The sequence below is a fragment of the Podarcis muralis genome, chromosome 14 (genome assembly GCF_964188315.1).
Source record: "Podarcis muralis chromosome 14, rPodMur119.hap1.1, whole genome shotgun sequence".
NCBI classification, from domain to species: domain Eukaryota; kingdom Metazoa; phylum Chordata; class Lepidosauria; order Squamata; family Lacertidae; genus Podarcis; species Podarcis muralis.
Genome location: NC_135668.1, coordinates 36,766,716 through 36,788,321, shown reverse-complemented (window position 1 = coordinate 36,788,321; position 21,606 = coordinate 36,766,716). Strand labels below are relative to the sequence as shown.

The window sequence follows — 21,606 nt, the reverse complement described above, 5'->3', positions numbered from 1 at the left end:
CTAATGGCATACAGCTCCAGGCAGCAGAGCAGAGAGCCCCACTGCTGAGCTAAAGAGCCACAAATCACAAGACTGTGATATTTAGCTTGGCAGTACATGCAAAGAGGACTGAGGCAGGGGAATATTTCTTCCAGTTCCCACAGCAGCAGGGATACCAGAGGCCTAGGGGAAATTCTTCAGCATCATTCGCCCCCACACATTTCTTAGCCACCCAACTGGTGAGGGATGAGCAGCGTTTCTTGAATTGTTTTAGATTTCTTGCAAGTTGCTTGGAGACCATTTGACTGAATAGAAATCTTTCAAAAATAAATGGTGCTAAAGAAGCAAAAAATAGTGCCAATTATACAAACAAGCCAAGTCACACATTATTAGAGAAGTAGGCACTGTCATGCACCCACTCAACAGTAAAGGTCATTACTAGTCAATCTTATCTGGGAAATAGTCTTTCTGACGCTCAAGATCTCAGTCAATGAGGCCTAGTTCAAAAAAAGAGCAGTTTAGGTGGCATGAACTGTGAGCAGGGGTGGATGCATGATTGAATGCTTCCCATCAGAGGAGGTGGGGACCCAGAACAGAGAAATCTAGCATGTCAGGGAGAAAGCTGGCATAGAACACTTCTCCCTTATATGTTTGCCTTCCATGTATGGGCAGGTTTAAATGGAGAAGCATTTACTCATGTAATCCTTTGCCTGCAGTCCAAAGCCATACAGTCTGGGAGTTGTTTTACCACCTCAGTTTTTGGCCTTACAACCTTATTGAACAATATGCACCCCTTATGTTTCCCCAAGAAAATGAGCTGTATTGGTTCAAATCCCACCTCTCTCACATCTTGCCTCTAGCTGCAAAAGACATGGATACCCCCCCCCCAAAAAAAATCCCAACCACCCTCCCACAGCCCCTTAGGATTTTTAACACATCCTAAAATGCAAATGATGAAAACATCCTTTCTAAATGTCTCCAATTCTGCCTTAACACCAGAGACTCTTTGTTCCTGCAGCTGTTCTGCTTGGAGAGGAGCAGCAGTTCTGTCACCTCCTGGTAGTAGGTCGCTGCCAAGTTATAGTCTCCGTTGTTCTGGGCTTCGCGGGCAAAAAGACGGAGCTGCTCGGAGGTGGTAAAGCTGGGAGGAGGAGGGCTGGGGGTCTGCTGGGACAGCACCTGCCCAAAGGTAAGAGAACAATGCAACTATTACAGATCAAATGGCAGAGGCTTACACTTGAATGGGATTTTCAGTAATAATGGGGTGGTTGGAAGATTGCCCCTTGGTGCGTAAATAATATGTGATGGGGTTACAGAACCACCTGGGCTAAACCTGCCTACGTCCAAGATTCCTGGACAGCCACTGCCAGTCAGTGCAGACAATACTGTGGTAGACAGGCCCAATGGTCTGACTCGCTGTAAAGCGAGTTACCTCCTTATGTACGCCAAACATATGGATGGTGATGGGTGTGGCTGGATTTGTTTGCCTTGGCCGGCAACTCCCTTATGTTTCTCCAATGATGCTTGAAAATATTGTACCCCAAACTTCAGTGCCTTCCAAACATTTTGGACTACAGCCTTACCTTGGTTCTCGAACGGAATCCGTTCTGGAAGTCTGTTTGACTTCTGAAAATGTTTGAAAACCAAGGTGCGGCTTCCGATTGGCTGCGGGAGCTTCCTGCACTCATTTGGAAGCTGCGAAAGTTGTGTCGGACGTTTGTTTTCCAAAGAAGGTTCGCAAACTGGAGCACTCACTTCTGGGTTTGTGGCGTTTGGGAACCAAAATGTACGAATACCAAGGCATTCGACAACCAAGGTACGACTGTACTACTGTGCTGGCTGGGGCAGAAGGGAGTGGTGTGGCAACCCCAGCATAGTATAGAAGCCATAGACTGGTAGTTGACAGTCCAAAATCCTGATTAAAACATAAACAGCTTCCAACACTGATTCTTACTCCAACCTCTGACAAGTCCTCAAACAGTCCCAAGAATAAAACAATGGTTTGTAGATTTGACACTTTCTAAGGTGTGCCTTTCTCTTCCAAGCTGGCCTTACCTGATTCAGAGCAACATGCATCTGATCCACCAAGTACACGTACAGCTCACTCAGAAAAGCTTGGAGCTGGTCCAAGTTGTCGAATGCAGTTGTTTTCAAGTACTTTTCTCGCACAATTTTCACCACGGCATGCTGCAGGGAACACAAACCCTCCAGTTGACATTTTTGGGAGTGGGGAGACAGAAATCCAGAAAATACAGGTTTTAATCCCCCTATTGGGCTAAATAAGATTTAAAGAAAATGTGGCTTTTAAAATGCAGGGGGATCCAGTAAGGTATCGTTTTATCACAGAAAGCGCTGAAGAAATTCACTGATGCAACAACCATGTACAAAAGAAATGAATTGAAATGGAGCTTATACCTTGATTTGCTCCTTAAATGCAAAGTATTTCCCAGAGCTGTTGAGCTCATAGTTGAGCTGGCATTTCTGGTTCTCCAGGATGTGGCTGTCAATGGCATACCCTTCAACCAACTGCCTGCCAAACAGCTCGTGATACTCATCCAGAATGGCCTCAGCAATGCTGGTGACCTGAGCGTGGTAATCTTCTACTGCCTAAAAAGACAGAGAAATAAAGGCAGAAGCTCAGTGGGAGAACATTTGTCTTGCATGCAAAAGGTCCCAGGTTGAATCCCTGGCATCACCAGTTAGGGCTGGGAGAGACCCCAGTCTGAAACCCTGGAGAGACATCTCCAGTCAGTGTAGTAGATAATACTGAGATAGAAATACCACTTGTCTGGCTCAGCATAAGGCGGTTTCCTATGTTCCTAAGAAAAGACTGAGACAACGAGTGACTCATCTGAACTCTTGCTTGGAAAGAACCGTTCTGACTGAATATACCAATTTATCACCAGTGAAGTCTCTGAAAGACTTCCATCCCAAAAAAGTGCAAGGTGCAGTGCAAATCATTGCTTAGATACCCAGATAAGGAAAACTGCTGCGATGTATGTTCTGGAGCATCAAAGCACTGAAAGAGAATTGAGACCGGAAAAACCCGTCGTGGGTGTTAGAGTAGGGTCACAGGCAGCATGGCTGGGTGATGGCTGAGATAGTGTTTATTGTCATCCCATGCCAGAGGTAGCACAGCATGGCAGACAGTGTCAGACTAGGAGGACCAAGGGGATCTCAGTTCAAACCCTCACTCAGCCATGAACTTCACTGAATGACCTTGGGCCTCTGTCTCAGTTTAACCTACCTCACAAGATTGCTGCAAAGATGAAACAGGAACCCTGTACATGGCTTTTATTCTTAATTTATTTGGCAAATGTGTGCAAGGTGAGTACGATCTCTTCGGAATCACAGACCTCCACTAAGGAGACAGGTTAGCTTTCAGCCCAAGGACTCACCACATAAGGAAGTGGCATGTAGATTCTGATAGTTTACCACTTAACCAAATTCTCAGGGCTGTGTATGTGTTGTGATTCTACAGGGAAGTAAAATATCTGCTTAAGGCAATAATGAGGATTTCCAGCAATTCTCTATTTCCTCCCCCTTCCCCCTTTTAAAGGCATGTTTATAGCTCTCATGGTAACAAATAAATGCTTGGAATTATGTGTAAGAAGACAATGTCTGTTGAGCTTTCAGAAGCCCTAGGGTGGCTGAACAAAATTTCTAGTGGTCTGGGGGTGGTGCAGCTTTTGTGTGCTGCTTAAGTCCCCATAACAAGGCAAACCAGAATAAATTGTGTCAAGTGGGCAAAATAAATTACACACAGTAAGAGATAATATGCATGTTTGTGCAAACTATTCGGTTTGCAGCACTAAGCTTTTCCTAGCACAGAATTTTCAATTCCCCACTCCCCCAGGCAGAGTACAGAAAGCTGGGTGAGTACACTTATTCTGCTCTATACCTTCTTAGCTCCTGCAGTCCTTCGAGGGAGTTGAGGGCGTGGAGGAATCATCTCCTTTACCCTGTATGTGCAAGACAAAATTCAGTGGGTTCCAAGTCTGCAATTCTATACACAAATGTTGACCCTAGACCCAGATCTCAACACTTAAGCCTATGAGCCAAGAGTTCCTCAAAGCAGATCGCAGACTAAAACCCAGGCCAAAAACTGTGTATTAGGGTCATTTTGCCTTTAAATGCAAACAGAATCTAATTTCTCTCCCAACCCTAATGATAGTGTGAATAGGACCTTTGTAAAAGCATGCAATTTGCTGGAGCTGTCCAAGGTCCTACAACTCTAGCACAACCTTTCCTGCTACCAACCGACTGTGCCACCTTCAGATGTTTTCCACTCTGGCTCATGGTCAGAACAGGACACCATGGAAGATTAAAAATCTGTAGTAACTGGCCTGGCCTGGCCTTGCCCATGGAGCAAATGGAAGGAATAACCCGTCTCAGGAGAACCTCCTCCACTGAAGGAGAATTTACAGAGCACTTTAGGATACATGATAAATTTTATAGAACATGTTCCTTGACATCCCTCCCTCCCCAGATCACTGCCCATGCGCACCGGCTGGCGAGCTCCTCTGGCAAACGCTTGGGCACCAAAGGTTTGTCCAACGCAAACTCTATCACAATATACGTCCCGCTTTCTATATATTGCTGAAACGACAAAGCAGGTTGACACTTTCTCAGTCTTAAGATCTTAAGAGCATTTTCATAGATGAAGATTAAACAGTTTGCATCTCTCTCACACCATATACCAGCCAGTACAAAAGAGGAATGGAGGATGGGAGTTCCTAATAGCAACGAGCATTCTGTCCACCATAGGCTTTGCATTAACTGTTTCTCTGCCTTCGCGTTGCATTCAACAGATGAATCTGTCAGTGATTCTAATTCCGATCAACACCTGCTGTGCCCTTCCTGCTAGCTTTAGGTGAGTTATCCACCTTTTAAGAATAAAGTTTCAAGCATTGCATGCAAACTGCTTATTTGTCACAAGGAAAAATGGTATAACAGCTCCAGGGATAGCAGGCATGAAGGAGTGGGAATGTGACACTGCAGGCACTCGCTAACCAGCACAGTGTACAGGCAGCTTCTACTGTAAAATGGCCAAATCAGTTTTCTATGGCGTTCACCCGCTGAGAGTAAACTGTACACGATAGGGTAAGTGTGCTTCTCTAGTGGTTCAATCACACCAGTTAATGTCCATTTTGGAATACATCCAAAGTTTTGCCTGTGAAAATGCTTTGATCCACAAGATCCCTTCATTCCCGTCTCGCCCACAGAAAGTCCAAAAAAGTACAGCAGCAAGGAGCTGGTCATCAATACCCCTCCCATTAGTGTCAATGGATTATTATTATTATTAGTGTGCTGCCCACGTTTCGCACGACTGCTGTTTTTTGCTAATCTGTTTACTCATGTTTTTAACGGTATTGTAAGACATTTGGGAGATCTAAATATAAATAAAATAGTCTAAATAATGATAATAACTAAAAACCGACTGAATAGGGAAAATTTAAAAAAGGAACATCTGCCTCGAAACACACCTTCCACCCTAATTGGCACAAGTGGATGGGGCTTAGGAAGTGTTGATCTCTGCCAGAGATTCTCCCTTTGTACCACCTCATTGATTCTCTGCCTGTCATTAATTGGAATCATCTTGGGTTCCAATTTAAAAGCAGCAATAATGTTTGCCACTAAAAGCATATATCCCTACTAACAGACACTGCAGCACAATCCTTAATATTACCAAACAGTATAATGGAATTTTAATGGAATTGCTCTCAGAATAACATATATCCCATTATATTTAATTGCATCTTTCCAATAATTCTTTTTAGGGGCAATCAAATCTGCTAAATCTGCCTCATCTATGCTGCATCTTCAACATTTTGCTCAATTTATATGCCCCCGTATAAATGGTTTTATTTAATATTCACACACAGGGAAGCAATTAGGACTAGAAGTCAAGATAGATGTTCCACTTTTCATCTGATAACTTTCATCTATATTTCATTTCATTATTTTATATATAAGAAAGGAAATTACTATTTTATAATAAAGAAAGCTATGACAGTGCACCATTTCAGACTGTTGGATCCGCATTCTTTCACCTGTTTCAAATGAGGAAGAAATGAGAAAACTGATTGGTTGACAGATTGGTAGACTGATAAATAAAACTAAAGAATAATGTTTAAACAAGCAGGGGAGAGACTTTAAGAAACAAGGGAGGCAGAAAGAAATATGGGAGGGCAGCCCATATTTTCAGAAAATCCTTTCTGGTAGATGAAGGAACACATATTTCCATATCAGGATCTTGCTTGTTCCTTTTATTAAGAAATATTAGCTCCTTGTTGTCTACACTATTGTATAAACTCCACCAACAAAGGCTTTTGAGTGGCACATCATTAGCTTTCTGACTAACAATCAATCAAGTTCTGCAAATTCAGGCCTTGTATGATGGGAGCGAGAACGATACAACCAGCCAGTGTTCGAAACTCCCATTGTTCTAGGCGCATTTTGTGATATGGAATTTCATTAGTGCAAGCAGTTTCTGAGCTCTGGGTGCAGTACTGTGCCTAAGATTTCAAACTAAAACTGCAGAGTGGAAGGAAAGGAGGACCTTTTTCTGCCTTCCCACTTCCAGCTACTCTCTGAAGACTGGAGAAGAGACCCTCTTAAGAATATTAGGGGTGTGGGCAGGGAGGCCATGTGAAAAATGAACATAATATTTTCACTGCAGTTCATTCATTTTCAGTTTTGTATTGTTTAAAAAATGTGCACCTAGAGTCCACAATTTCCCAGTCATCCACTTAAGGAATATATTTACCTGCCCTTCAATGTTCTGGCATATAGATATTGCCGCTTCAATTGTGGTATCAGATGTGTCCCTTCTCACAATATTAGATGCCTTGTAAAAAATAACAATGATCAGATTTAGCACAGCTGCTATGTGGGAAGCTTCTGTCCAATCAGCTTCTGCCTTTCTGTTCCCCAAGGCCAGAACTATGGTAGCCATGTGACCTAGAGCCTATCTGCAGTCCCACATTCCATACTATAAGGACCTCAAAGCATTTCCTTGAGGCATTGTAAGAAAACTAAATAGTGGATAGAGCCAGCCAGCTGTCTCAACTTCAGCGTTGCAGCTGCTGCCCACTTCCACTGGCTGAGCAGCCCACCACAAGGCACTCTGCTATGGGCCACCATAGCCCAATGAAAACACTGCAGCTGTTACAGGCCTGGTGCTGCTTTGACTTGGCCCTCAGGAACAGACACGGGGTGTTCTCCCCATTAATTATCCATGATTCCACAGTCATTTTGGGATGCGGTATTTACAGTGGTTATATAGGAGGCTTCTAGGTGGGAACTTTGGTTCTCCAGATGTTGCTGAACAACAGCTGCCATCATACCTAGCCACTGAACATCCTTGCTGAAGCGGATGCAAAGTTCCGCTTCATCTGGAGGGCCAAAGATTCCCAGCTCTTGTTATGCAAAGCACTATCCCCTCATTGCTGTTTGCCCTCCTTGCCAAGTAACTTTTTTGTTTTCAAACGCATCAGGAATTTCACCAGGACTTTCTCTCCACATTCACCTTTCTCATTACGACCTCTTTAGTGGGCCTGTCTTCCTTTGTAGTCTTCCCAAGGATACCTTTGGTATGTGGGGTGAGCAGCCCTAATTTATTTAGGGCTGTCTGGTGGCCGATGTCACGGAAAAGACTGAAGAGACACTTCGTCTGAAACAAGAGAGAAGGAAAGGGGTCTACTGTCTGCATTTTGTTCAAGCTCCCCCACCCCCCCAATCTACCTGATCAGCTAATGCACACAACACCGGCAAGATACCTCTCCTCTCCACTGCAGTCCCTGAGAGAGTTTGGCTACTGTCTGAAAATGTTCCCTTTTAAAAATAATAGGAAGGAAGACTGACAGGACTGAAGACTGACTTAGTGTCTTGGCAGAAGCTGGTCTCACACCATGGGTGAAGAACTCGCTGCAATTCCTCTTTCAATATGACAGGCTTATAAACAGCCACTTCACCTGTTTGCCTATGGCATGTAGTAACTGCTCTCAGGCAACCAGTTGGCTCTTGTCTTCCCCTTTTTGACCAGATATTCTAACATAGGTTGGGGGGGGGGGCTATGTTTGCAACTCCGTAATCTTAGTGCCTTAAATATTTGAAATATTACATCTGTCTTCAGCGTGGTATTCCTAGCTCCATCAAGATATATCCTGGGATAGGCTCAAGCCTTTCCTCTTTTCTCCTGTTCAGGCATGGGAGACTCACCTCACTTGCTGAGACCCCTGGCAAGAGCATCAAGTGAAAGGCAGGCCACTTAGTGCAGGTTCTTACCTTTTCAAACACCTCATTGTCAAGATAAGGGTAGACCCGGAATGCACCCCGGATCCGCTTCACCCCAGGATAGAGCAAAGGCACTGCGTTGATGTAAGCCACACCATGAAAGGAAATCTGCTCTTCTTCTCCGCCACCTCCTCCTCCCTGGAAATTGAAAAACAGAGATTTATAGATCACCTCAATCTTATAGTCCTGAAAGCTCACAGCAAGCAGGCAAAGCAAAGAGGGAACAGAATCACAGCAACAAAACAGAAGAACCTTTCAGCAAATTCCCAGAACTTTCCCCATTATTTGCTGACTCAGCTCTGAGCACTGAAAGTCATCCTGAAATATGCAAGCTTCACAGGGCTTGTGAAAGGTGCTCAGGTTTGGACTTCGGAGAGTCTGCAAGGAAGGGAGTTCATAACAGGAGGCAAGTGATCAAAATGATCTCGGAGATAATCATGGAGCAGATGGGTATAAGTGTTCTCAAATGTATGCTGGGTGAAAGCCCAAGCAAGTGGGACAAGGCCTTGCTTTCAAGAAAAGGTTTTAGGCAGCACTATGGCATGAAGTCCTGGCAAAGAAAGGAACTTCCAGCTGAGCCTCCCTGAGACAAGGAACAAAAAGGCAACCAGCCTCTTGCAGGGGTAATAAAGAAGGGACATGGAAAAGACTTAAGAGCCTCGGACATAAGATTACCAGGTTGATGGACTAGATGGAATGGACAGTAAGGACTGACATAACCTGAGACCAGGAAAAAGAGACGTTGGATGAAGATTGGAAGAAAGTTCATAAAGAAAAATTTTTATTTTGGGAATTAGTGTAAAATTAATGAATATTAGGCAAAATGTTGGAATGAAACTGTTTGGCTTTAGTAGAAATGATATAAGGAGTTATGTATAAATAAGTATTAAGTTTTAAGCTCTAAGGTATTTTATGGTAAGATAAGGTTAAATAAATTAAGGCAAATTGAATAACAGAATATGGTGAAAGATGAAAAGGATCTGCTGAGTTAATTAATAGGTTAGACTGTTAAGATAAATTATTTAATAAAAATTGAGGTAAGAATAGATTGATAATGGGTAAAGATGTAAAATTCAAGGCCAAATTGTGTTAAGACAAATTATGGAATTAAATTTGAGAAAGAGGGAAAGGACCTGCTGAAACAACTAATTGAACTAGAATACAAAAAAGGGAGGTGAGAGGAAGTCAAGGAAATAAGCAAATGAAAGATAAGGATATGAAAATACTGGTTCTTTTTTTTCTATTTTCTTTTTTAAATGTTTTTGCTTTTTAAATGTTTTTTTTTGTTTTTTAATGTTTTGATGTACTGTTGTTGTTTTTTACTACTGTATTTTTTCTTTTCTTCTTACCTTTCATTGTTTGTTTTTCTTTTTTCTCTATTTGTTAAACTCTAATAAATATCTTTTAAAAAAAATAATAAAGAAAAACCAACTGATCAATAAGCAGAGCTCATTTTTGTCTCAAGAACACATCCAGGCAAGTAACAACAAAAGAGATAGGGCAATGACTCGTAGCATCCCTGAGGGCTCTACCAGTATGATTAAACACTTTTAATTATACGAATGCTCTTCTTTTGCTTTGAAACCTTTTTGTGTTTCTCTGGGTAATGCAAAATATAAAATAATAATAATGTGTATACATGATTCAGGTCTCTAATACGCACACATTCTGCCTCCATTAATGCCAACCAAAGTCCACACTTGGTTCATGACTGACTCTCCTCTGGAAGGCTGAACTTCTTCATTAAGCTGCAGAGTTTCCCCAGGCATACTACCTCTAGCAAATGAATCAAGGCAACATTTAAGCACCCACTTGTTCTCACCTTTCATGCTTAAGCATAACAGGTACTTTACCTTGTCTCCTTTTCCACCTTTTGTTTTGGTGGAAGTGACCACAGGCACTCTGGTCATCTCCACAGGCCAGTACCGACAATCTGCAATCCGCTTTCGAAAACTGTGGCATAGAGAAAGACAGGCAGAAAACAATAATTATTCTAGACCAGCGTGATGTAATGGTTAGAGTGCTGGACCAGGATTTGGGAGACTGTGGTTCAAATTCCCACTTGCCCCTGAATTCACCATCTGTCAGCCTAATCTACCTCACAAAGCTGTCGGGAGGAAAATATAGAATATAATGAAGATGAAACACCAATTAGTCTTTTGTATCAATGAACAAAATGGCCACCAATGGTATGAATACACCTGAAAATGTGGCTATACCATACATCTTGGCTCAGAAAACATGCGTGTCAGCCAGCAGTCACAGTCAAGTAATGGAGTCGTGACTGACACTTCTGGTTTGGCTCTAAATTTTGTGGCTATTGAATAGTGGGTAGACATAGCAGACGACACAGCGATTTCTCCAAAGCAGCTCTTTATTTGTAAGCTGTCACAGAACTGAACTGAGGAGCTCAGTCAGCCTGCTTATATAGAGCTCCAGAACAATGTAACTGTTGCCATTTTCTAAAACTATCCAATCACTGAACGTCACTTTCGATCCTTCATTTGCATAACTATCTACAGTATCCTCCTGCTGGCCCAGGGTGAGAACTTCAGTACATAACAGTGGCCACTCTCACTGCTAATGCCAGGTGTAGAGGGTTTGCATCATAGAGAAGCAGACACAGAGCAGTAGCCGCTTTCTGTTCAGTACCAGAAATTCAAGCTACATGTCACTTGCTCACCATTATGGTTATTCCTATTTGCTTTGCAGAATGCATGGATTGTTTGCACCCCTGCAGTCACTGGCAGCCAGTACGGTTGCCTATTTAGGACTAGGAATGGGGAAAACCCAGGTTTATATTCCCACAGCCCTCCCCAGAGGTTCAGTGGGCTGGACACTTTCTCTCTGTGTCTAACCTACCCCACAAGGTTGTTATGAAGATAAAATGGGGTGAGGGGGCCATGCTTAACACCCTGATTTCCTTGAAGCAAAGGCAAAATATAAATGTTATGATACTATTACTAATAATCTGACGTGCCACAGACACCACTGCAAACCAAGCCAGAGATGCACACAGGTATGTAGGAGGGTGCCTTTTACTGAGTAAAACCATTGGTCCTTCCAGTTCTGTTTTGTCTATGCTGACTGGCAGCAGGTTTCAGGCAGGAAGTCTCTCCCAGTCCTACTAGGAGATGCTCAGGTATTGAACCAGGGACCTTCTGCATGCAAAGAGGATGCTCTGCCACTGAGCTCTGGCCCTTCCATTAACACTTACTTAGCATTGATATAGAGCTTTATCTCAGTAACTATCATAATAACTTTTCTACAGCAGGCCAAGGCCAGTCAGATCTCGGCCACCCAATAGTGTCTGAAGTTCTCTCTCACAAGATTGCCAGTTCTTTGCTATTAGCCACTATATTGCAGTAGGCCTCATCTAGTTCCTTTGGGCCACTCTATGTAAGTTATGAGCCCATGGAGAAAGGCCTATGTTTTCTCACCAGATCACAGCAGGAGGATCTAAGTAGCAGCGCCTTTCCAAGTCCCAGATAATTCGTTTTTTAACAGTTTCTGCCTGGATCCTGAGATCTCTATCCTAAAAAGAAAGGAAGAAAAGAACCATTTAGAAGCTCTAGAAATCACCATGTAAAGAAAACGATAAATTCTGCAGCAGGAAACCCTCATTTCCGTCACTATATAAATTAGTGCTTATTTTCAATGGTGGCATTAGAAACAAATTTGGGGGGATGGGAGAGAATGGGCAAAGTACATTCTAGTGTGGAGAATGAGTGGAAGCAAACATATCTCGGAAGATGCTTCTCTCCGAACACCATCCTTCTGACGCTTCCTATGCTTATTTTGCACATTAGACTTAGAAGTGTAAGTCATCGCATTCATTTCTGGCTATTATACTCTCTGTTGGCTCTCCAGTACGAAAAGACAAGGTTTCAGGAAAAACTAGGCAGTGGCTGGACTTATCCCAGCAATTATCACATTTTTATGATTCTAAATAGCTACTCTGGTTATATCTGTCCCAGCTCTTTCTTTCAAAGTCACCTCCAGTGTGTTCAGCTCTCCATCCTCCTCCTCGTAAGCACCACCAACGATAAAGGAGTCTGGGATATTCTGCCCCCCTGGTGCTAAGATGTTGGTGACCGGCCACTTTTTGGGCCGGGGTAATGGTTCTTTCTCACCACCAAACTTCAGTACTCCATTCTTGAACAGGAAGGGGCATTCTTTCTGGAATGATCATAAAGGATTCACGTAATCAGCAAAGTAACACACACACATATGCAGTATAGTATAGAGTGGCGTGGATACAAATGGGGTACAGACACACTCTAATAAACACCCCAATACAGTTACAAAAGAGAGGACTAAGAATGATTTATATAGGTCTTTTAATTTGCAAAGTGCCTTTTAAGTTTCCACTGTGGCATCCCCCAAATAGCTCGTATGAGACAGGCCACTATTTTCCAAATTTTACAAGGGAGGTGGAAAAACAGTGGCTCAGCGTGTTTCTAACACAAAACCCCAATTTGGCATCACATGAGCAAACCTCAGGCTCACATTCTTCCTCCTCCCTGATCCTTCATCCCTCACAGGCTCCAATTTCCCCTCTGAGTTCTTGCTTCACAGTATACCACAGCCTACCATCACATCCATACTGACAAACTATGACTTGCACTTGCTCTCCAGATCCAAACAGGGGACCACCATTAAACCTGAGGCTTGTTCAAGGAATGAGTCAGTGACTTGCTGAAGGCCACACAACAATTCCAGGGGCAGAGGCAGGGGATGGTTTGCCACCTCCACATCTATCATGTGGTGTATGGATCTGAATTCACAGGGCTGGCCCTACCATTAGACGGGGTGAGGCAGCCATCTTAGGGAACAAACGCTGAGGGGTAGAGAATGCACAGTACCATGTGTTAAGTGTACTGCACTCTGCATTAAGTGTACCATGCATATGGATGTAAGGAGACAGTGATTTCCATCCTTTTCTCTGCTCCTGTCCTGTGTCCACCCAAATCTACATTCTTCATCTTGCTATCCACTATGCCCAAAACTATCATAATTAATTATAGAATCAATTATGTAACTAACTACTTAGAAATATAGTATCTTACAATTGGAGCGAGAAGGCTCTGGTTTTTACCTCAGTTAATTGATTTACTTCATTTATATGCCACCTTTTCACAGTAAGCTGTGTCCAAAGCAGTTTACAATGGACATCCATTTATTATCAAATACACAACATTGCAGGATGGAGATTGCAGAAAGAAAGGTTTATAAAAACATTTTATAAATACAAAGAAAGAAAGAAAAATCAATTATTTAGTAGACAGAGAATAAATTCAATTATTAAAAAAATAATTAATATAGACTCATGTACAAAGCAAAAAAAGAAACTTAACAGGCAATAAAATTCTAGTGATTGTGCGGGTCTTATTCTAAGAAGGCTCGGAAGCCAGGCTTAAATACAGTTCAGAGGGGATTGGTCTTCTCACCAGACTAGAAGACTGACAGCTGGCTCCCCCATTGCTCCTCAGAGGAGACTAACAGCAGCAAAAGGGAACTGGGGGGTGGGGGAGTGATGTTGAATCCTCTTCTGCAGCCTCCTGGAAGCTCCAGCTGCCCCCGGAGGTCTTATTGGCTATTACTAACTAGTCACACCAATCACAGCACCCTGTGACTACAGTAAGAGAAGAATGAGCAAGAGCACATTAAAGACAAGAGTTCAGGATCCCACCAGGACTCACCTCGCCAACAGCAGGCACTTGCAAGCCGATCATATAGTTCTGTGGGGGCCCAGTGGGCAGGAACGTTTCAGGGACTGAATAAACACCTTCGACAGTCACTCTAAGGAGATTGCCCTCGGACAGCTGCCATTGGGACAGCAGACTCTCCTGCACAGATACTGTTACGTTGATGACACACTACAAAAACAAGGTCAGGTTTGGGGTATGCCAGCACTATAAACTTGTATATTGCTTTTATGCAGGTTCAAATTGCCATGGTGTTCCTCAAGGGATCCTGGGGATTTTCAGAGTTCATCAGGAAGATGGAATGATGGCTGTATCAGTTTTACGTCAGTGGTGTCAATAAAATCCTTAGAAAACAGCTGAGCAGAAAACAGTCATTTTTAGATGAGTGTGATCCAGCTGGGCCAGGTCTCTCTGCTAAATCCAGTCATTAGGATATTTCCCTCCTACCCACTTCCACTCCACCTAGACAGCAACTGAGAAAAATGGATGTGGAGAGAGATTGTTGGGTCTATTCCCCCGACTCAGGAGAAGGAAGCTTGAGAGGTGGCTGGTGCCAAAGACAGTCATTGTGGGGGCTCCTGTAGCCCACCCATGATGAGGGTTCATGGATGAACCAGCCCATGCTTCCAAGGCAGGAGCTGCAGACAATCCAGTTGCCCAAGAGAATTCTGGGCAATAATTCAGATAAGAAACAACACATTAGTTTGCTTTTTCTCTCCTGTCTCTAAGTTCCTTTTCCCTCTGTGTTGTGTCTTTTAGACTGTGAGTTTGGGGGCAGGGACTATCTTATCAATAAGGATGGGTGAAATCTCTCAGTTCTCATTTTCCCAGTCTTCAGTTCTCTACATCTGCTTGGAATTTAAAACAAATACAGGACCTCATCAGCATTTTAGTGGAAAATTTTTGTAATATATTTTTCTATGCAGTTTCCCCAAATATACACATTTTTGCAAAACTGTTTCCCATAATATAATGCGTTCTTGTATGTTATTTTTAGCAATATATGCATTTGTATGTACACTTTACTGTAGTATATCATTATTGTAGTTGGACAATGCACTGCAGAAATCAGAAAAGTGTGAATTTGAAGGATGGCTGTGTTTCAGTTTGCATATTGTTTCAGCAAGCGCAAATTAGGTAGATCCTCCTTTAAGTGTGAACTGAACCAAATTTCTCCCCATCCTTACTTGTCACTGACACTTTTGGGAGTAATTTTTAAAAGATTTTTGCTTTAAAGCTGGATAAAAATGCTTTGAATGATGAGCACTGCACACACACTAATAAGCAAATAAACCACGAGGTGGTGCTTATTTCAAGCACAAAAATGAAATAGGGGGTTGGGGGTGTGTGGATTTCCACATCTCACTAAACAACCCTTGGAGAGCAGCAGTTGGAACAGAGTATATTTTTCAGTCAACTGTCTTACGTTTAAAAAGAAAACCTTACATTTATTATATATTAAGTTTAAGCTGGAAACATATAGCCAGGCAAAAAGGCAGGATAGAAACAATTTAAATAAAATAATGTGTGTTAGGATTGAAGTGCTAACCACCAATATTTTGAAGCCAGAGATATTGAAGTTATGTTGATGCATACAGTTCCTTTGAAGAAATGCCTCTATCATTATTTTTTTAAATACCTTGGCATCTGGCCGGAGGGTCTCCAGGGGAGAGCCAAGCACAGGGTACAGTGGAAGTGTTGCACTAAATTCACAGAGTCCTGCAGAGAAAGAGAAATAATTTTTGGAGGGGAATCACAAATGATGGTGTGGCCAAGCAGTATTAAAAGGAAGTTTTTTGGGAAAGCACCAGGAAACGCAACTGCTCTTGCCACGCTGCTCTGTAGGCTGGCAAGAATCTGGGATGGAGCAGGCAAATGAGCCATGGTTAACAAACCAAGATGGGTTCATAGATAATAAAAAGCCAACGCCAGAACAAGCCATGGTTGGTAAGCAGCCAACAAACCATGGCTTGTAATCATGGGTTGTTGGGAACAAACCAAGCATAGTTAAGCTCTGGAGCAGTCAGTGTGGTAGGGCAAAGATGTGGAGCTGCCCTCCTGCCAACAGCCGCTTACCTGTATGGGATATGCCAGTGTTTGGGCAATGGGAGGGTTGTGCATGTGCACCAGTAACAGCACCAGATTGGCTCCACCAGCCTGCCCACACAGCCGGACCTCAACCACCACCCCACCCCACACTGTCCAGACCCACCAACCCACATACTACACCAGCTGCTCTTGGTCAAGCCACAGGACTGAGTTTGCACAATCAAACAAGCCACGTTTAAACTAAGCAAGCCATGGCTTAGTGTTAAGTGCGAACTAGACCACTGTATAACTTCCATAGTGTGAATTCCAAGGAAAGGGATAAAGCAAACCAAGGATGAATTCTATCACTAACCTTCCAGTAAAGGTAGAAGGTCCATCACAGCTTGACCAAGGGTCATGGTCTTCTCTTCCTTCTGCTTCTTCTCCTTTGGTAAGACTTCTGTCACAGTGACTGGGAATACCAAACATAAGATTTGATAACATTCCTTAAACATCTGTGATGCAGAAGCACCCAGCAGTATGGAAGTGGGATGCTTGCTCTTTTAAAAATGGCTGCTATCCCTACCATCATCTTACTGAAGAACTTCTCAAGAATCATTAGGCTTCTCCGAAATCCTAGGGACGTGCAGAAAACTACTGCCCCTGATCATTTGAATGACCCTAGTTTAACTCTCTCTGGCATGCCTTTCCAGGGTCCAGGGGTTCCCTAAGCTAGGCACAAAAATAAAAACCCATCCTGTAATTTGGCCATTGAAAAATCACATATCTAAGTAGCTCAGCCCTGCATCTCCCACTTAGCTGTCCAAACAGGGATCCTGTCCATAATTTCAAAAGCATCACATTTTTGAGAAATCATTCAAACCAATATCAAGAAAATGAGCAGGCATGTGTTACATTACAATACCCTGACCATGTTGAAGGGATAGATTACTGAAGGAGGTGCTGTCTGTTTTTACAATATGTGTTTAATTTCAACAATAGTTAACTGAACAAGCCAGCTTCGTAATTCATGGCCCATGTTTTCAAGCATTGCTAAGCCAGGCCATGACTTGGTGCAAACATGTGGGATCCTGGAGAGAAGATCCCAGCCACTCTGCTCTTCCCTAAATGTTTTGGTGCTTCACTGCAGTAAGTCACAGTTTGACTTACCAAATTTTCTGTACCTGGGCTCACCGTTTAGCTCTCTCTCTATAAACCACGAGCTATAACCAAGGTTGGTTTAATAAAACTTTAACAATACAGAAATAGTGTGACATGGGAGCTACAAAACAAAGTTCAAAATTCATTTCACTCACAAACTCACTCGATAGTATTTGACAAGCCCTACTTCTCTCATTGCTATCAGTGCTATTTTTCTAGAAAAAGAGGTATCAGAACTCACCACGAGTGCCTCCTTTGTTCTCTTATAATGGCAATGGCACCCACCTGAGAGGTGGCAGAACTGAGTTCCGGCATGTTCTGGCTGCAAAAGAGCTCTGCTTGCTATAAAGATTCTAAGAACATAAAAAGAGCTTGCTGATCAGGCCAGTGGCCCATCTAGTCCAGCACTCTGTTCTCACAGTGGCCAACCAGATTATTAAGATTAAGGAACAAAAGTGCTTTGAGGGTAGTTATTGCAGGCCTGTTCTAGTGGATGAAATATGCACAGGATACAATGTTTCCTTTGAAATAATCAAAGAACAAAACCAATCTCTGCTTTCCCAATTTCTAAAGGACTAAGTGACTGTCAATTCAGAAGCATCTGTTTAAAATGGGGAAACAAGGAAGGGAGGAACACTCTTACTCACATAGCAAAGGTTTGTGTGCAATGTCATCCAGGCTGTGTGGCCCTTCAGGCTGGCAGTCAAAGGTGGTAGTGAAATTATATTTTGCAGTTCCTTCTGCTGAACTTTCCACTTTTGCGGAGTCACCAAGGACGATGCCATTGTATTCGGTACGCACAAAGGTAACTGGCCCATCTCCTTTGACACCTTTCTATCAAACAGGGAGGTGGTGTCACTCAGTCTTTTTTGTATGGGACAGATTCAAGTATCACACCACCTGAACAAGATCACACACTCCTTCTTCTCCATATGCCTGTATGCCTCTCTCCATTCATTTAAGCAAGCAAGAGGAATTATTTCACTTTAAGGACATATTCCAGCTAGGCAAAAACACTCAAGGAGGGTTGGAGAAGTCCAGGGAAGGAGGCTATGGACCCCCCCAAAGGGTCTGGGGGACCACCACCCCTGTTCTAGACCAAACCTAACTTGAAAGGTGGACCAAATTTGAGATTCAAAAACATTAGAGAGAAATATAAGCATGTGTCTTTCTTTGCCACCCTAATCTGAGTGGTCTTGTCTTTAGCTTTAAACTTTTGAGCATGACTTGTTTTATTTTTCATTTATGTGCAGCACCTAATAATACTGATAGAGTGCGGAAGGGAGCACCTACACTTTGGAACTCCCTGCCAATTGACATCATCACTCTTTTTGGCAGTTGCTAAAAGCATGTTTGTTTAGGCAAGCCAATCAAGACATGTAGAATGCTGATATGTGCTTTAATCTGATTTGGACCTTATCAGTGATTTTAATTTTTTTGAAAAACTGTTTGAAATTGTTGTTTTTAAATCTTTTTTATTACTGATAATTTTATTATTTCATTCTTTATTTAAACTGCCTTGATGTTTTCTTTTGTTTTACAATCAAATGGTACATAAATATTGTGAAATAAATGTGGTGGTACTATACAAAATAAAATACCGAACTCAAAATAAATAAAAATTGTCTCAAAAGGAAAATTTACCAAGTCGTGTCCATCCAGTACTGTGATGTTCACTAGTTTGGCACATCTTTCCGGCACCTCGGGATGCAAAAAGGAAGGTGAGACAGCCATTAGAAGGAAGAATCTGCTGGTGAATAGAGGTGTCTATACAGCTAAAGAAAAGAAGAAAAGAAAGAGGAACATGAACTATCATTTATATATATCTTGCCTTTCCTCCAAGGGGATCAAGCTGATATACTTTGGTTTCTACCCAATTTTACCATTCCAACAACAACAACCTTGCAAGGTAGGCTAGGAAATGCAGAGTAGTATAGAACAAAGTGTTATGTGATGGCTAGAGTGTCAGAATAGGACCAGGAAGATCCCAGTTCAAATCCCCACTCAGCCTTGAAGCTCACAGAGTGACCTTGGGCTACTCAACTTTTTTTGAATGTCACCTAACTTGCAGTGTTGTTCTGAAGCTAAAGAGGAGGGATGTACCATTGGAGAAAAGGCAGGGATAGAAAACTAATAAAATATACAGCACAAAAATGCAGTAATATAGCACAATATAACCCTGCAGCTGATTGCTGCAATAAGTCTCCAACATTCTCAGATCACTTCCTTTTTGAAAGTCAACAATGCGATCTCAGTAACGGCCATCTCAGTAAGTTACTGCGAACGGCCATCTCAGTAAGTTACTTCCAAGTAACAGTATTGCAGCCCTAATTTGTATGTATTATAGTGTTGTGTCCGTCCCCCACCGCACTTATGAGATTTTCTGTCTTAGGTGCCAAAATAACTTGCCTGGCCTTGAGTACTAAGCACTTGGACTTGAGTGATAAATACATCATTTGTTGCTCTGCCTCAGGCAGCAATATGTCAATTACTGCTGCAGGGCTGGTGTGTGCAAAAAGCGATGTTAAATAACATAAATAAACATTAAACCGATTTCTTTTTTAAAAAACACACACACACCCTTTTAAGAGAAGGCGGTCGAGGGGGTCGTGATGCAAACCATTGCAAGTATGCTTGGATGAAACAGCTTATCTTGACCCTGTATCCAACTAACGTCTACTCAGAGCAGACCCCCTGAAATCTATGGGCCTGAGCCAGCCATTAAGTACATTAAGGTCTACTCTAAGCAGGACTCACGCTGGATGGATACAACCCTGGGAAGCTGAAGTTCACTTTTCACTGGAAAATTTTCGACTCTTGGGAATCAAAGCAAAGCACCTTCACGCACTGCACTGGATGGAAATGGGTGCGAGCGCTAAACCGGGGGCAGCGGGGAATGAGAGGCGCTCACCTGTCCACCCGCCCGCAGCTAACAGAAGAGCGCAGAGACCCAGCGACGGTTGCCGGAGCATCTTAAGTCGCCATAGCGACGCGGGGGCGCCTCGAGCGCTTCTCCGTTCCTTCGCCCCGGGGAAGCCTCGCGAGACCTTCCGGCTGCCATGTTTGTTGTGGGCAAGTGAAGGTTCTCACTGGGTTTCGCAGCCGCCTCCTGTCTAGAAATAAGCCTGCCCGGGCACGCGTCTGTTGTACCAGCGGTGTCTTCACCACAAGAGTTGCATTTACTGGGCGCAGCAGAAGCCCACAGAACCCTAGATTTAAAGGGAGTTAGCAAGTGTGGTTTTTTTTTGCAAGCTGTAGTGGTTGCTAAGAGACTTATACTTGGAAGCCTGGAAAGAGAAATACCCACAATCTATTACACAATGGTCTGAAGACCTTAATGCCCTTGCTACATTGGAACACCCCTTTTCAGCCCGAAAAAAAAGGGCCAACGCAGTTGTTTGGATACCTAAATCGCTGGGAAAAGGCAGAGATTGAGGGCATTGGTGGTTATTGTATTGTCAGTGTGAGCTGACAGTTTTTCTGGGTTTTTACCCTCTGGGTTCCTTCCCTTTTTTATTCTTTTCTCAACACCTGCCTTCTTCAATAAATTTGTGAATAATAATAAGTGGAGGGAATTATAACCATCAGATGAGGCGCAAGAAAACAAAGTGCATGTTCCTTATCATTTCATATGTTCTGAGGGCATATAACTTTCTGTTATCGGAAAGTCTCTGAGGCCCAAATGAGTACCTTCTTGCAACCAAAAATGTTGGACACACGTCTTCCCCCACCTACCCCAGCTAAATCGCTGGGTAATCTCTCCCCACAAGAAAAAACCCTCATACCAAACCTCTTGTTGACAGCTATTTTAAAATAACCCTTCCATATTAATATTTGGTGGGTGAAAGTCAGGCATTCACATTGGCCATTTACCGCTGTTTTACTACAAGGTGCCACTGATGGCATTACCAGTGTTAGATTTTCAACCCAGCCAAGAGACAGCAGTGGAAGAAACAGCAGAAGCATGTCCCTCACATGGTGGTGCAAATTGCTTACAAAGAAAGAAGCTATGGCTTCTTAGAGGGATCCAGATGGCCACTGTGAGAACAGTGTGCTGGTCTACATGGCCCTTTGGCCTGATCCAGCAAAATTCTTATTGTGTTCTTAAATGCTATCTGCTGAAGTTGTTGTTGTTGTTTAGTCGTTTATTCGTGTCCGACTCTTTGTGACCCCATGGACCAGAGCACACCAGGCACTCCTGTCTTCCACTGCCTCCCGCAGTTTGGTCAAACTCATGCTAGTAGCTTCAAGAACACTATCCAGCCATCTCGTCCTCTGTCGTCCCCTTCTCCTTGTGCTCTCCATCTTTCCCAACATCAGGGTCTTTTCCAGGGAGTCTTCTCTTCTCATGAGGTGGCCTCAGCTTCAGGATCTGTCCTTCCAGTGAGCACTCAGGGCTGATTTCCTTCAGAATGGATAGTTTGGATCTTCT

At 42.9% G+C, this 21,606-nt stretch overlaps 1 protein-coding gene across 9 annotated transcripts in view; it reads right to left on the bottom strand.

Annotated features, from left to right (window-relative positions):
• The window catches only part of CFAP70 (cilia and flagella associated protein 70), a 32,953-nt gene extending 12,730 nt beyond the window's left edge, over window positions 1–20,223 (bottom strand). The window contains exons 1-17 of one of the 9 annotated variants that reach the window (XM_028706193.2): window positions 20,086–20,223; window positions 18,819–18,949; window positions 17,822–18,008; window positions 16,387–16,485; window positions 15,625–15,704; window positions 13,980–14,156; window positions 12,274–12,456; window positions 11,718–11,812; window positions 10,131–10,230; window positions 8,269–8,415; window positions 7,511–7,654; window positions 6,749–6,829; window positions 4,487–4,578; window positions 3,881–3,941; window positions 2,395–2,586; window positions 2,035–2,166; window positions 1,033–1,158 (exon numbers count right to left, since the gene is read on the bottom strand). In XM_028706193.2, the coding sequence (XP_028562026.2) occupies window positions 1,033–1,158; window positions 2,035–2,166; window positions 2,395–2,586; window positions 3,881–3,941; window positions 4,487–4,578; window positions 6,749–6,829; window positions 7,511–7,654; window positions 8,269–8,415; window positions 10,131–10,230; window positions 11,718–11,812; window positions 12,274–12,456; window positions 13,980–14,156; window positions 15,625–15,704; window positions 16,387–16,485; window positions 17,822–18,008; window positions 18,819–18,908 (1,986 nt within the window). In that variant the 5' untranslated portion in view covers window positions 18,909–18,949; window positions 20,086–20,223. Of the gene's footprint in view, window positions 1–1,032; window positions 1,159–2,034; window positions 2,167–2,394; window positions 2,587–3,880; window positions 3,942–4,486; window positions 4,579–6,748; window positions 6,830–7,510; window positions 7,655–8,268; window positions 8,416–10,130; window positions 10,231–11,717; window positions 11,813–12,273; window positions 12,457–13,979; window positions 14,157–15,624; window positions 15,705–16,386; window positions 16,486–17,821; window positions 18,009–18,818; window positions 18,969–19,754; window positions 19,931–20,012 lie in introns of those variants that run through there. The other 8 variants (XM_028706192.2, XM_028706196.2, XM_028706195.2 and 5 more) reach the window with 8 other exon arrangements.
• Between the last annotated feature and the right edge of the window lie 1,383 nt (window positions 20,224–21,606).